A 16993-nucleotide genomic window follows, 5' to 3' on the forward strand; every position below is an offset into this window, starting at 1 on the left:
CGGCGGCCGCGGCACACAGTGCGGCCGATTCCCGAAAAGCTGGCCAAAACTCAAAAAATTAAGTAATTGATTCAAAATTTCTTACTCGGGGGTTGTCGGGGTCGCTGATTACGAATTTGATCTTAAAATTTTGAAAATCCTCCCCCTTCCACCCTTATTGGCCACCCCCTCACGTGAAATAGCGTATATTCAAGAACATAATCAAGATGCATGTAAATTTATATGTTTTCGGGGTCGCTGATTAGCAAGCGGTAGCAGCTGAATCTTGTTTTATTCAGTAACCATTACTTTTTTGAGTAACCTTTAATAGGTTTCAAAGCAGCATATTACGGCGTTGTATTACTATACAGTTTGAAAACTCAAATTTTATAAAAAAAATTGCAAAAAATGTATCTACGTATTGCTGCAGCTAAAACTTTTGTGTCGAGGTATTGATATGTACTAAAGATTTCTCGTATTTTACTAACCTTCCGAAGATGATTCCATTTGGTTTTGTTCAATTTACTCCATTACAAAATCTTTCAAATGTGTACAACTTTCACTATTCATCGACAGTAATACGATGCTCAAACGAAGGCCACGTTGCGACTGAAAATACAGAGGATATTTAGGGTACATGACGTTGCTATGAACGGTTTTCACTACTCAAGGCATTACTGTAGCCAACCTAAAGACAATAACCCCCATCTAGAAACTTTTTTTTTCGACTTTTGGCCAGCTTTTTGGGAATCGGCCGCACTGTGCGGCAGTAGAAAGATGGGTTGCTGCATTTAAACGTGGTCGAAAAGGCCTCGTCAAGTAACTGAAAGAGATTTAGTAGAAGCACTAGATATCTCATTGGGCAGTGTAAGTAATATTTTTACTGAAGTGTCGTGTTTAAAAAAGCTGTGTACCGAATGCATAGGTGCCACATTCGCCAACAATGGAACAAAAACACACGCGAATGCGACTTTCTCAGTAACATTCGAAAAGATAAAGTGAATTTTGTGCGTCGATTCATCACTATGGACGAGTCTTGGGTCTATTGCCTTGATACTAAAACAAAACTCGAAGCTAAACAGTGGCATGGACCTAGTTTTTCGGCTCGGAAACGAATTCATGTCCTGAAGTCGGCCAAGAAGGTGTTAGCATCAGTTTTTTGGCATTCGAAGGGAATTTTATTTGTGACTTACTTGCAAACTGGTAAAATAATAAATGCAGAATATTTGGGTAACCTTTTAGAGCAGCTGAAGGAAAAAGTTCGGGGAAAAACATCCAGTTTGTTAACCAAAATTTTTTTTTCATCAGGACCGTCTCACAAGAGCATTTTGACAATATCTAAGATTCATGAATTGGGCCTCTAGCGGCTTCCATCTGTTTCCAGGGCTAAAAAAGTTCATGCATGGTAAACGTTTTTCATCAAATGAAGAGGTCACAACAGCTGCGGGAGCGTCTTTTGCAGCCCATCCAGATTCTCACTTCAGCCATGGAATTCATAAATTGAAATCTCGTTAGTACAAGTATATTGATGCTCAGGAAGACTATACTGACTAATAAAGTGAATTTCAAACCATAAAATTGGGTTTTTCGTATCGAGCAGGAAACTTGTTGAACTACCTAGTAGTATTCGTATTCGTATTTGTATTCATACAATATATACACTATTTTGATTTTTTTTGTATTTGTATATGTATTTATAACCAAATTTAACTTTATTTGCGTATTCGTATTCCCACTCGTATTCGTATTTATTTTTACTAGTAAAGTCTGTGGTCGAAAATTCCCCTAGTATCTATTCTAATTTATTTAATTTTAGTTTATTCAAAAGTTGGCATTTTGATATAACTCTTGCAGAACCACTACTTTTTATTAGTCGAACCATCTTAATTTGACTATGAATTTGCGCATGTCGTCTATTTTCTTTTCTGCAATTTCTTTAAAGTCAATCATCGAGAATTCCCTCAGCATTCTATGTCGTAGAGCACTCAGACTTGGGCACTCACACAGATAGTGAAACACTGTTTCCCTAGACTCTTCTTGATTGTACAATAGCTTCTGCATTTATCGTTGTGCGGCAACCCCATTTTCCTGGCATGGTCTCCCAAAGCCCAGTGGCAGATTATTTTGATTGATTCTGCACAACTAGTCGGTTCTGGATTTGTTGATTGGGCCACATTTGAGTAGAGAGAAGATCTCTCTTTTGCGCATGCCTTGGCGATGACCTATTTCTACCGCTTCGAATTCATTATAGGATGCCTCCTGTCTTGCTAGTTCATCAGCTTTCTCAATTCTTTCTGTGTTCCGATGGCCAGGTATCCAGATGAAAGGGCTGTCTGTCGTGCGTGCTAAAGCATTAAGTCATTATTTGGATTGTCTGATGATTTTTGCATTGGTTATAGGTGGCTTTAAAGCTAATATGGCTGCTCGTCTATCTGAAAAAATATATACCTCCGATAGTTGTTTTGGATGGTTTCTAATTATCCTACAACCTTCCCTTATCCCGAAAATTTCTGCTTGAAAAATACTATTTTAATTCCTTAAGCGAAAAGACTTGGAAGCTTTGAGGTCTTTCGAATATGCACGGACGCCCTAATTCATTTGGATCTGTGAGAGTAAACTGCAGTTGTATGCACTTTCACTACTGAATTTAAGTCGCATTCCTTTCGCGTGGGGAAATTTACTTTAAACTCTATTCTCAAGTCTATGGTGATGGTAATAAAGTCTGAAGAATTGTTAGGAAGCCTTTGGCTGTCAAAAATATTTTTTTTTCCTTGTTCACTCTTCTCGGGATCATAGAGCCCCGACATCACTCAGTCTTCCTATGTGATTAGCCTGCCACTACCAGTCCTAAGTAGTGGGAATTCCCACCTGTCGTTACTTAGGAACAACGCCTTCTTACTGCTTGGGGCGCCATCTATGTTTCACATTTTTCTAGCAGAAGGATCGTACAGATGGTTGAGGACTTCGCTAAATTTGGTGTGTCTGTGCTATTACCGCGGTCGCCCGCTTCGTCTTGCTGGCGCCACTGATGAATTGTGTAACTGTGTGGTTTTCTTTGTTTTTTGCTTGCTTAGCAGCCAGAATGCAAATAATGCGCAGATTATTGTACGGGAGTAAAGATGGAAAGGATAAGCTTTTGCGGTTAAGGAATAAAATTATTATTATTAATTTTTTTATATTTATATTTATATCTTTCTTCTTTCGTTTATTTTGAACTTTCCTTTGTATTAAAGTAATTTAAATTTCGATTAATTTTTGCCCCTTCAACATCAAATTGTCTATTGAATGATATTTAGTTTTTTTTACCTTAGAAATATAGCAAAGCCGTCCTTATATTCCGTACTCATTTCGTACTGCTCTGAATTCATATTCATATTCGTATTCGTGCTCCTGTGTGCATTCGTGTATGCACTCGTATTCATATTTGTACTCAAATTCACCATAACGTACCGCTAAATCATCTTTGTGAAGTGTTTTCCGCTTATTGCCATCATAATACACTAAACTTTCTACCTTCTTTCTCCCTCCACTGTTGTAGGCACCGAAAGCATACCCGGCCCCGCTGAAGATGTCCGTGCCACTTCGGTAACAAATACCACAATTAGCTTGGCCTGGCGGCAACCCGGTTACGAGGCGAGCGCTTCTGCACCCACAACTGCAGTCAATGAAGAAAATTCCAATAGCGAGAGCAACAACAAGACCAATTCCGCCACTAGCAACGCGAACAATAGTGACAACATCATCTCCTCTGCCACTAATGGCATTGCCACGGCCAGTGATGCGTCCACAGCTAGCACTGCTGATGATGATATCGATTTTATCGTGCAATATGGCAAAGTCAATAACATGACCCTCTACGAGACGGTGGCAAAACTGGAAAATGTGAGTATCATTCAGAGCAACTATTTTTGTATGTTTGTTGGACTCCAATTGACTTCCATCTGGCAAATTAGTATGTTTGTATGTACGCGTATGTTCGAACTCAGTTTAATAGAGCTGCTTTTGAACTGTTGGCTCTTGGTATATGCATTTGCCGCAGCTGACTGCACTAACCCACAGCTGAGTTGTGGATGCCGAGTTTCAGTTATTAGCGTTTTGTGTGTGTTTTTGGCTTTTTTCCATTCCATGCAAATTACCCAACTAAGTCACCATGAGTATTGCCTGGTGTGAGTACACTTTTACATTATTGCAATTTGGCTTTTAAATAGTTGGCTTCCACTGCTTACTATTGACCGAAGTTATCCTCCTGGCTTGCAGTCGAGAGCAGCTTGAGTGCAGTATTTTGCAGCTGTTTAATTTTGGTTTTGTTTGCTTGGGTTAATTGTGTTTGCTGCGTTGCAAATCTTGGCTATCCAATTGGCATAAATGGAATACGAAAATATTTCTCTTTGGAAAATTTGCCTAATTAGGTTATTTGTACAGAATTCAAGTAGACCAATAGAATGGGGAAAAGTGCAATCAATCACGTTTGATAAGTTTCCCTTGCTAAGCTAACTGTGTAATGGAAAATCTTTGAATACCTATTTTGGGGAAATTAAGGTAATTAGTTTCCTTATATTCTTTTTAACTCAAAGAGAATTTCAATTGGAATACGAGTTTTTCTCAAACTTGGTTAATCGCTGCAAGCAAAATATCTGTAATACGAGTGTAGTACAACTGCTCATATTCTTGGAAAAAGCAATTACAACATTTATAATTGTGCTCTTCTGCGAAACATTTAATAGTTTCTATTGAATAGAAAATATTTGCTTATAACTGCTAATCTCATAATTACCGAGACTCATCGTAGGGGCTAATGAAAAGGTCATAAGTTGTGTGATTTTTGGAAGAGAGGTATTTAAAGCAAAACGAGACTCTAAAGTGTTTAATTGGACCCAATTATGTGTAAGAGTGCACTAAAAGCCCCTGCTAACCCAAGCTGCACTTCGAAAGTAGTCGGTGATTGTAAGACAAAACTGAAAAGAGTTGCAAAACACAACAATGTGTGCCTTATTTGGGCGCTTCGACATTGTGGTATTACATGGAACGAGTAAGCTGATAAAATGGCAAATGAAGGCTCTGCAAGTATGCCACTAGGCCCTGAACCCTTTCAAGGTGTCAATTCTGCATCGATTCAACAATGGATTGATAACTTCGTGAGGTCTACCCATTGAAGACGGTGGTCAGAGTTGAACGTCTGCGGCGTAGCCAATTATTTTCTGAAAGAACAAAACAGGAAATTAGCTACTTTTCTTATTAAACTTAGCAGGAAAAACCTGAGAGTAGTGATTCGTGGCGTTCACAGAACACAACACCAGTGCTTAGCATATGGATACCATGAGAATTATTGGCAATCCAATAGGCTTAACCTGTCTTGAGAATTACGACACTATGGAGCATTTTCTCTGTAGCTATCCGACGTTTTCTAGAATCAGACTTAGGCTGTTGGGTTACGAGCAATCACATAACAGAGTTGTGGTAATGAGCAGAGTTCGTGATGTACTATACTAGCTTCAAGAGCCGCCCATACTACTGTCTGGTCAACTGAAATTATAACAATACGAGCCTAGGTTAATGAGGATCTACAAATTCGAATATGGTAAAACTTAATTCAGCAAAAAAATTGTTTATACAATATTTCAATATAACTTTTTATGCGCTCGATATACTTTATCCAACGTTTCTCCAAATTCTTTGCCTTTACTGTAAGAGATCGGCATTTCCTAGAAGGTTTAATAATACTGACCTGTAATTACGAGGTGGTTTAATTAGTACCCGTGTTAGAAACGAAGACACCATTTTTTTAAAAAAATGTTTTCCTTCTTTTCCATGCCATTTCCTTATATTAGGGATTAAGAAAACGTCACAGGAAGTTAGATCGAGTGAATACAGGGGGTGCGGCAGCAATTCATGCAGTTAGGCCGCGTCAACTCCGGATGAATGTGCTGGTGCGTTAGTAGGGTGAAAAAACTTCTTATTTTTCGCTAAATAAGGTCATGCCTCTTTCAACTTTTTGTGAAAGTGGTCCAAGAATGCATTGTAGTATTGTCCAGTGATTTTCTAAAAAATCCTTGAGGATGACGCCGTTCGCAACCCAAAAAATCGTCACCATGACTTTTTCGACCGATGGGACTGTATTCGCCTTTTTGGAGTAGATTCACCGGGAGAAATCCATTGTTTCGATTGTTCCTTAGTTTCTGATGACAACGGTGACAACGTGACGCAAAAATTCCTCCTTATATGACCTCTAAAACCCTTCAAAGTAGGCGTTTGTTTCATGGATGACCTAACTTGACCATTTCTTCACATTGGGAATGAAAATATGTATAGAGTCACAGGGGTTATAAATCTGAGAATATGCATGCTTCCTTCATCTAGCTTATTCCTTATCGTTTCTGATGCATACAATCATTTGCCATTACAATTACAAACTAGTCATCGGCGTTGCTTCGAAAAATGCGAAAAAATGATAGAAAACTGTTGTAGTATATTGATTCGATTGAACCACTTTAAACCTACGAATAACGCAATGTTTTATATGACTGCGCTTTGATGGCCTAGACGATTCAATTTCACACGCAGCACAATTCTCTCCTAATATTCTGATCTCCATCATTTGGCCATTGAACCTTTCAAAGTTAAGCGAAGCGAGAAAAGCAAGCCTGTATTGTCTTCAGCACTTTTAACCTACATGAAAGTTGTTTGCCTTTACTTAGGGAATTTATATAAATATGCTACGGCGGATCAACTCCTACAAATGGCAGTTTTTGCCACCTTTGTGTTTTTTTGGCCTTAACTCTTCATATGAAATTCACTACCTTACTCACTACTGACTTTAATCACTGTTGGATAGGGGTGCACGCGCCAACAGGAATGCCGATTGCGATTGAACATACCCCTACATATTCTTTAAGATTAGTTCTTTTGTGATTTTCGCCGAATACTAGCAACTTTTCTCGACTTATTTTGCTGTATCTATCCAATGGTTAAATCTTACACTATTTCGAATTCGATCTTACTTTCTTCTTGTCTTAAAATTCTACTTATACTCGTACAATGTGGCGCAAAATTAATTACCCTATGGAAAGATACATAATTTTTGCAAATAACGGCATACGTCAAAAATATTTGAAAGCGCACTACACGCCGATATGTGAACACAAGTTTTAATATTTTTTTCCTTGATTTCATGTGATAGTTTGATATTTATTAGCATCAAACCCGAAACCGCTCAACTGTGATGACCGTATTGTCAGTTATCCTTAATTAGGCCAAATTGTATATAAGTTGAAAGCCATTCATGACGGACTTATACATATAAGAGTGCAGTTGTTTCATACTACAGCTGTGTTCATGAAAATAGTAGAGGCGGTGGGTGATAGTTATCCAAATATCAAATCAAATGAGAAGTGCATTGTTCGCATAAAAGTTGTAAATAAGTATTTTTGATTTAATAAAAAGATATGCAATTCCGTTTGCTTAAACCATTTTTGTGCTTTAATAGAAAAAGAAAATAAGAAAATTATGATGCTCATGAAATCGTGGTTATTTTATTTATTAAAAAAAAAAAAAAAATAAAACAAAATTCCAAAAAACGTAATTTAAAATAAATATTTCATATCATATATATTTTTGTTCTAATATTTTTTGGCAAATGATTTATTATTTATAATGGTCTCATACCAACGTAGCGACTCTCTTGCTTACTTTCTGTCAAATTCTGGAGACAATGCCTCTTTAACCATTTACCAAAGCTGTAATCTGCTGTTGTAACAGCATAAAATATTCCCCACACATTTTTGGAAAATGCCGCTGAAGTGCTAGTGCTTGGCGGGATTCTTCCGCTAACCTAATACGAACTGTTGGAGGGGTACGGCTCTGGTCTTCTCAGCGAATTTTCTGTTGCAATAGATTATTTAATAGCTTCCACAAATTTGGAAGCGTAGCAAACCTCCAAATTGTACGATATAAAATTGTTGCAACTTGCAAAATTCTTTTGAATAAATTTGTACTGATACAAAATATGTGCACGAATAAAATTGATGGCTTTTGGAACTTCACTAAAAATGAATAATATTGTGGTAGTAGTAGTAGTAGTATTATAGTAGTAGTGGTAATACTATATATTGCAAATGAAAGTAAAGTATACAAAATTTGATAATTGCTTATTCTAGAAAAAAATATTATTAAGAGAAAAAAGAACCGTTTGATACCAAACGAGGTTTTAGACAGGATTACTCGCTGTCGTGTGACTTCTTTAACATGATGTTGGAGAGGATCGTACGAGCCACAGAACTTAATCGCTCAGGCACAATTTTTTATAAGAGCGTACAATTGTTGGCGTATGCCAATGATATCGACATTCTCGGCCTTAACAACCGCGCTGTTAGTTCTGCCTTCTCCAAACTGGATAAAGAGGCAAAGCGAATGGGTCTGATGGTGAACGAGGACAAAACGAAGTACCTCCTGTCTTCAAACAAGCATTCGGCGCACTCGCGTATCGGCACCCACGTCACTGTTGGGAGTTATCATTTCGAGGTTGTAAAGGATTTCGTATACTTAGGAACCAGCATTAACACCGATAACAATGTCAGCCTTCAAATCCAACGGAGAAGGCAATTGAGTAATAAAGTCCTCTCTCGACGAACAAAACTAACACTCCACCATACTCTCATCATACCCATCCTAACGTATGGCGCAGAAGCGTGGACGATGAGAACATCCGATGAAGCGACGCTTGGAGTGTTTGAGAGAAAGATTCTGCGTAAGATTTTTGGACCTTTGCACGTTGGCAACGGCGAATATCGCAGACGATGGAACGATGAGCTGTATGAGCTTTACGACAACATAGACATAGCAGCTACGTTGGCTGGGTCATGTCGTCCGAATGGATACAAACGCTCCGGCTCTGAAAGTATTCGATGCGGTACCAGCTGGTGGTAGCAGAAGAAGAGGGCGGCCTCCTCTGCGTTGGAAAGATCAGGTGGAGAAGGACTTGGCTTCACTTGGTGTGTCCAATTGGCGCCGGTTAGCACGAGAAAGAAACGACTGGCGCGCTTTGTTAAACTCGGCCGAAACCGCGTAAGCGGTTATCGCGCCAATTAAGAAGAATAAGAAGAGGAAAAAAAAAAGATTTACAATAATTTAATGGCCATGCCATGAGCCGTCTGCAAATTTACTCTTCGTGCAAAAAAATTATGCGGTTTTCTGTTTTTAAAACCAGTTAAACTCTTTTACTAAGTAATCTCTGTGTCTATAGGCATATTTAATAAAACGCAAAAGTGTATTTCAATGATCATTTTCGCCATTGAGCATCTCAATCAGTTGTGAATCATTTAAGGTACAGTTTCCGAAGAAAGTCTTTTCTGTATTCTCTTAAGATGTTATATACGTCCAGCAGCGCCAAGAATGCGCTAAAAGAAAACCTTTTTTAGAAGGGATAACAATGAAAATAAATATAAAAGAATGTATATATTGTTTATTAGTTCTTAGACTTTTTAAAAATATTTATTTTAATTTTTCTTTACCAAAATTAGTATATAAAAAATCACGTGACCCAAAGTACAATGAAAAAAATTTGCTCCACGGTCTAAATCCTTCCTCCTTGAAATGTTAATGGATTTGTAAAAAGTAAAAAAAATCTTGTAAAATAAAGTGTAGCCGGATTTTTGAATTTCGAAATATTTTGCAATTTAAGGCATTTAAAACAAAAGGTATACGTTTTACGTAATTAATTATTTTTATAATTTTTTTTAATAAACATATCAAACATCTGGCTCAACATTCTGGACGTATAGTATGCAACCCCTTAAGGCTTTTTATATGTACACATTCAAACTTATCTGCTTGTGGTTTATTAAGAGCAATTTTGCATCTCCTATTCAGCTTTCTGATTGTATGTTATCTATTTGCCACATGACATCGTTTTTACCAAAAAATTTCTTTAAATCTCTAATCCAGAAGACTTCTTTTTTTATAACAATTTTGAACAGATTATTTGCCAGCCGATTTTCTGAGTAATCAGACAAGAGAAACCAGCTTTATTAATAGATAATCTTGTGCCTGATCGAAGCTTTTTTCAAAATTAACAACATGGCGGCCTCAGGAAATATTTTGCAGATTTTCGAAAAAACGGACAACTAATTGTTAAAACAAATCGAAATTTTTGAAAAAAATCCTTGGATCAGGCACGAGTTTTTCATGTTTTCCAAAAGTAGTATACATTTTATTGAAATATAGCAAACAGTTTTTAAGTTACAGTGATCACCAGTTCAAAAAACATAGTTTTGAGAAAGCGAATTTAATGGGTTATACGCAGTTATGAAGCAAATAAAAGACGGGTTGTCAAGGATTTATCCTGAAGAAACTTCAGAATATTTTAATTTGAAAATTTTTGGCGGTTATAAAAGCATCCTTCAAGAACGTAACAAAATTTTTTATTTATGAAAATGTTGATTATAGAGCGCGCTGCAGGCGATTTCTGGAACCTCCTTTAAAAAAAGACGATTTACGGTGTACATCGTAACTCAGGATTGGATTATCTGAAATCAAAAAACCAAACAAATTTTGTTAATATATTAGATTATCTAGTAATTAATCGTTCGGCTAATCAAAATAGTGAATTTTCACAAAATGGCAGCTTTTAAAAGAAATGATTTCGATTTTTACGTTAAAATTTGGCCATAAATTGATTATAAAATGGAAAATAAGTATCAGATTTACAAAAGGAACGATTAATTACTAGAAAATGTATCTTTAAAGATTGAGTTAAAACGGTTGACCGATCAAACAAGCCGTTCTCGAGATATCGTGTACACCGACTTGAAAAATGCCGTTTTGAAAAAAACACGTTTAAAGTTTCAATACCTACCTTAAAACGTGCCGAGGCATCTCTACATATTTAGGTATAACTCCGAAAGTATTGCTTAGATCTACTTCAAATTTCGTGCGTATACTTCTGAATATATGTACATTACAAAAATGCAATAAAAAAATCGATTTTTTTGAAAGTCATAACTGCGTATAACCCCTTAAGGTTTCTGCTACTTGCTCTCGAACGCCCCGGAGCGCCCCGTGTTAATTGTTGAATAACTCGAAAAGTACTGGTCGGATTCACTTCAAATTTTCACATATTATACTGTAAGAAAATGCAAAAAAATCTAAGTTTTTGAGAGTTCTGATTACCCCTAACCCCTTAAATCATTTATCATGAATCGTTTTTCGGCATATCTCGCGATTTGATTTTTATCTTATGTTATCTTATAATTTCTGCAAATGGCATCAATCATATTTCACACTTGTGAACTGGACAGCTGCGGTATACAAATATATATGCAACGGAGCGGCAAACTAGTAGTCGGCCGCCGTAGCCGAATGGATTGGTGCGTGATTACCATTCGGAATTCACAGAGAAATCGTTGGTTCGAATCTCGGTGAAACCCCCAAATTAAGAAAAACATTTTTCTAATAGCGGTCGCCCCTCGGCAGGCAATGGCAAGCCTCCCAGTGTATTTCTGCCATGAAAGAGCTCCTCATAAAAATGTCTGCCGTTTGGAGTCGGCTTGAAACTGTAGGTCCCCCTATTTGTGGAACAACATCAAGATGCATACCACAAATAGGAGAAGGAGCTCGGTCAAACACCTAATAGAAGTGTACGCGCCAATTATTTATTTTTTGTTTTAGTCGGCGTTTAGCTGCTCGATGCGAACAGAGTTTAACCACAAGAGACCTTGCAGAGCAGGACCGCCACCGTACTGGTCGTTTGGCCTAGAATATCACGGTTTCGGCTGCCGATGTCGTTAAGAGCGAAGAAACATCAACCGTAAAACGGTTCACGCAATTTAGCATCATCAGACGTAGATTACAGTGAAAGACTTACATATTTTCATGAATGCAACTGCATGTATGAATGTACAGATGTCTCGCTCAATGACGCTTGCTCGTATATGTTCTGGGGTGCAGTTTACGCTACCGCATAATATAGCAATAATATTATCATTGAACATCAATTTTAAGCAGCCGTCGCCTGTGCTATTTAACTAGAATGTTGACCAGACACAAATACACATACATACATAAATATATTTGGGTAAAACACATACATGTAAATGCACGATTGTACTCCCTGTATGTGCGTGCGCTCTACGGATGCCGTAATTTCCTTAATCACACGCGCACTTATAACAACAACACATATCCCTGCCATTGGGCAATATTATAGTTGTGTTAATGTTGGTGTTGTTTTTTGTGTTGTTGCTACTTTACAACTTATTGCTAATTGACATTTTATGCGTGCTGTGATATTTATATTGCATTATTTATATGTGTGTGTATGTGTGTATGTTGGCATTTGTAAGAGCATTTGGGGCGCATTACAGATACTTAGTATTCCTACTCGCAGAGCTGCACACAAAACCAATTACATACATACATTTGGATAATGCAAATGCATGCGTACTTGTTAGTGTAATACGGACCCAGTAGTAAAGCGAACCAGTGGAGGCAGTCGACTCTTGTTCTGTGGAAACGTGAAGCGTAGAGTATTTCCCGTTTTCATTACTCTTTCGATTCGCGAATAGAAATGTGAAAATTTTTTCATACGCAAATGTTCTTTTCACTGACAAATTGTGTATGAAAAAATGGAGAGGGAGGGCCGTGCTAGCGTGCAAGTGCGAGTATAGTTGCGTGGCTACAAAATTCTAAATATATACCCGAAAAGTTTCTAAAAATGTTTTGTTTAAGGGGTTAGGGGTAATCAAAATTTTCAAAAATTGAATTTTTGTTTTGCATTTCCTTTAATATTGTGTGAGAATTCGAAGCGAATCCGACAAATACTTTTCGAGTTATTCAACAATTAACAAAGGGCGCGTGCGCTCCGGAGCCGATAGCAAAACTTTAAATGCGTTTTTCTCAAAACCGCTTGTTAGATTTCAACAAAATTTATGCTGCTTTGGAAAAACAAAAAAAAACTCGTGCCTGATCGAAGGATCTTTTTTCAAACGTTTCGATTTTTTTAATACTTAATTGCCGTTTGTTTTTCTCGAAACAAAAACTCAATAGTTTTTTGACAACATTTAAATTTCAGGAATTTATGATATAAATTTGGCGCCACTTCGCAACTGGCTTTTAATGAAACTAGGCATATTTTAATAAAACTGGTCCATTTCTCACTAGTTGGGTACTAGTTACTCAATTAACTATGGAAATTTCAAAATTGTGTACTATCTGCTTGGAGTTATATCAGGACGAGTTCTTTTATCAAATTATCTAAATTTCACAACTTGTAACTATTTCTATGCGCCAATTTAGACTGTTCAAACGTTATAATTCTCAATTTCAAAAATGTATGCTATACATTTTGCGGAACTTCACAACTGGCTTTTAATGAAACTAGGCATATTTTAATAAAACTGGTCCATTTCGCACTAGTTAGGAGCTAGTTACTCAACTTACTATCCACATTTCAAAATTGTATACTGTCTGTCTGCATGAATTATCTCAAGACTATTTCTTTTATCAAGCTATCTAAATTTCACAATTTTTAACTATCTCTTTGCGCCAATTTAGAACTAATGCTTCTATAAGACTGTTCAAAAGATATAATCGTAGCCCATCTATTTATTTTGGACCACTTCAATACCGATTCTTCATGAAACTTTGTCCAACTTAACAATTACAGATGGTCCATTTCGTACTAGTTCGGGACTAGTTATGCAATGAGACTATCCAAATTTCAAAATTGTAGTTGTTTAATCGAACTATCAGAATTTCTCAATTGCAGTCTATCCGTTTTGCACCAGTTCGAGACTAGTTCTCCTATGAAATTATACCAAATTTTACTACAGCGTTACTTTATCTACATCTATGGTCTATGTTGAGTTTACATTTCCCTACGCCCGCCCCAAACGCTGCGGAAAAACGCTCTTAATAGCTTTTCCATTGAGGTTTCGGTAATGACGGCGGTATCCAGCTTTGCACAAGCGCCGTTGAATTAGACGCGGAATAGAAATGATTGTTTAAATTGCATGAGCTTTGCTGTTGATGGAGTTTAACAGTTTTACACAGGTTCAAAAACTTGTTAGCTTTATTGTTGCCCTTTCAATTTTGTAAAATACTTAGCTATAAACATTAATTGTTACTGCTAGCTGCAAAAATTTATGGCTTTCACAGAAATGACTCATTGTGGTTGGGAACGTGCGCTGTTCGGTGTGTCCATTGACGTGACCATTCTGTACTAAGGTTCAGTGAAAACAAACATTTTTTAATTTGTTTATAGCTTTATTATCTTAGTAGAATTAAGAACCATCTCTGCAGTTGTACTTTTATGGCAGTATAAACAATATTTTATAAAGAGTTTTTAGTTCTTTGCGCAATCACGCAAAATTATGATTTTTAGCTTTTAGTTGCTGGCTATGTACTCAATTTAGGTACGGTTGAAGTGAATGCCGCCTTATAAAGTTTAAAACGGTCTCGCACACAGGCTAAATATTTAATATTTCATGATTTCTATGCCCTATCGATGCCTACAATTTTTCTTTGCTCAAACATAACGAAGTCGAGCTATTTTTGAAGTGGTTGGTAACTGGCTACGAAAAGCCAAATAAGATTGTGATTAAATTGAGAACCCAACGTGACTAACTATCTTGCTTGGAGGAGCCGGATAACATTGAGCATTTTCTCTATGAGTGTCCTGCCTTTGCTAGAGCTAGATTACGAGTTTTAGGTTCCGATGTTGTGAGAATGAGTAATATTCGTTCTCTAAAACTGGAGGTTATTTAAAGATTTGCCTAATTACCTTTATATCTGTTCTATTCTTTCCTATCTCTTTCTTTGATACTTTTCTCCTTCCCTCCTTGAGTATCTACCCTCTTTCCAGAGCTCTTAATACAATGGGCTTTTTAGCCTGAGTGTTTTAGTAGCCACCAAATCTCTTGGTACTCCTTGGCTCAATTTCAATTTCAAATTGCGGTCAGTTGGTTTAAATGATCCCAAGCCCAGACTAACGACGCCGAAAGGTTTTGCTTTGTATTTTATGGCATTGCAATCACATCAACGACTACCAGATGCCACTGTACTGTCCACAGCTGACCAAAATTAAAGCAGATGGTTGAAGATAGGCGATCAGAATTTGCAATTAGGAAGATTATTGTGCTTCATGAAAACAACTAGAGGTCGAACACATGCATAATAAGACATCAGAAGCTTCGCGACCTTGGATGAGAGTTTATATCGCATTCGCCATATAGTCTGAACCAGCTGTCCAACGATTATCCATTTTTATGTATTTGCAAAACTTTCTTGATGGTACAAAACTGTCCTCATAGAGGCTTGTAAAATAGAGCTGCTCAAGTTGTGTTACCAGTCGACACGAGGACTTCTTCAATCACTGAATTATGAGTTGGTATTCACAATAGACAAAGCTAAACGAACAAACTGGCACATTTTCGATCTAAACCAGATAATTCTAACTCTGCTAATTTCATCCTTCAAAATTAAACGCAAAAATGCCCGAATTTTTTTACTAGATCAATAATGACTGCCGCAGGGCATTTACACATATTTACAATATTTGTACGGCAATTACTATGGCGCATACCTCACCGGTCGTGTAAAGTGAACCATAATTCCAGCAATCATACGCCCGGGTGGTCCTTCGAATTAAGCAATAGTTGCCCTAATATCCCCTCTAGCTGTGTATGTTAATGTATATTTGTGTTTGAAAAAGAATGAAAACATAAGCAATCTGATCAACATTCGTTTACTCACTCATCCTGGCTGAATATTTGTGCTATATATTTTTTTCTTTTTTTTCCACACCGAGACTTATATCTACATTCACAACCGCATAGTTGACATTTGACGCAGAATTTTGGTTGCAGATTTTATTTGATTGCTATGGTTTCACGGCTCTAGCTGTGTTTAGTTACACACACACATACCTGCACGCAATATACATTCATTAGCTGATATTTGCTGCGTTGCAATTTTGTTGTTTTTTTTGGTGCTTTGCGCACAATATGTGCCGACAAATTGTTGCATAAATATGCGTTTCCTGTTTTCACGCCGCACACCTTTCGGCTATTATTAATGGAATTTATATTGGCATTAATGTGTCCACATATTAGAGAGCTGTCAACCAGGTTGAGTGTGCGAGTTGGCTAGCAAGTAAGCGAAAAATATTTTCGTTGACCTAAATTCAGTCAAATGCGTTCACAGGCAGAGAGGAGAGAAATGCAAAAAGAAAAAATCAGAAAAATGGAAATGTGCTAACTAAATATTATTATATGAAAAACAATAAATTATTTGAAATGGGCATTTTCATGGCATCGTTAAAAGTTATTTTGTCTGTGGATTACATTTTTGCACTTGCGTAAAATATTTGTTGCTGAGTGGGTTGAAAAGGATGTGATGTTTAGCAAATGTGCAGCAAATGAGAGGCAAATTTTAGAACATTTTCAGGAAATCCAGTTGCGCAATATTTTGTTAAAATTTCCTGCAAAAAAAATGCAAATAAGTACAGTCGGCTTATAGCTTATAACGGGTGGGCTTTAAGATGCTGAGAACTTTGAATAGGGGTAGCTGCCAAAATAACTTGTCCAAATTGACAGTTTTTGACATTAATTTAGGAATATGTTGCGGGAGTACCCTTACAAAAATAAGTTGGTACTGCTTTTTCATCGAAATAACAAATATAATTTTAAAATTTTCGCTAAAAAAATTTCGAAAAATATTAAGTTTTACGTGAGTTGAGGTAGAGAGTAACTCCATTAAATCTCATTATTTTGTTTGCTCTGATAAAATTTTGAAATTTTTGTATGTAGACCTTTTCAACTTAAAGTCTTCTAGCATCTGAGAAAATTTATTAGAAATAATAATATTTTTTCGGAAAATATATATTTTTTTAAATAATTTGATTTATAAAAGGCTTGCCTTCTGGAGATATTTCCAAATTAACACATTTTACGTACCCTTTGATCTGAAAGTACCGGGAATGTTTAAATAAAACAAAACAGAGTTAAATTTCAGTGCAAATTTA

At 36.7% G+C, this 16993-nt stretch overlaps 1 protein-coding gene across 4 annotated transcripts in view; it reads left to right on the forward strand.

Moving 5' to 3' along the window:
• LOC128860236 (Ig-like and fibronectin type-III domain-containing protein 2) overlaps window positions 1-16993 on the forward strand; it is a 187396-nt gene that overhangs the window by 101614 nt on the left and 68789 nt on the right. For all 4 annotated transcript variants that reach the window (XM_054097619.1, XM_054097621.1, XM_054097618.1 and 1 more), the window contains exon 9: window positions 3518-3861. In XM_054097619.1, coding sequence (XP_053953594.1) covers window positions 3518-3861 — 344 coding nt within the window. The remainder of the gene's footprint in view (window positions 1-3517; window positions 3862-16993) is intronic.

The sequence above is a fragment of the Anastrepha ludens genome, chromosome 4 (genome assembly GCF_028408465.1).
Source record: "Anastrepha ludens isolate Willacy chromosome 4, idAnaLude1.1, whole genome shotgun sequence".
NCBI lineage: Eukaryota > Metazoa > Arthropoda > Insecta > Diptera > Tephritidae > Anastrepha > Anastrepha ludens.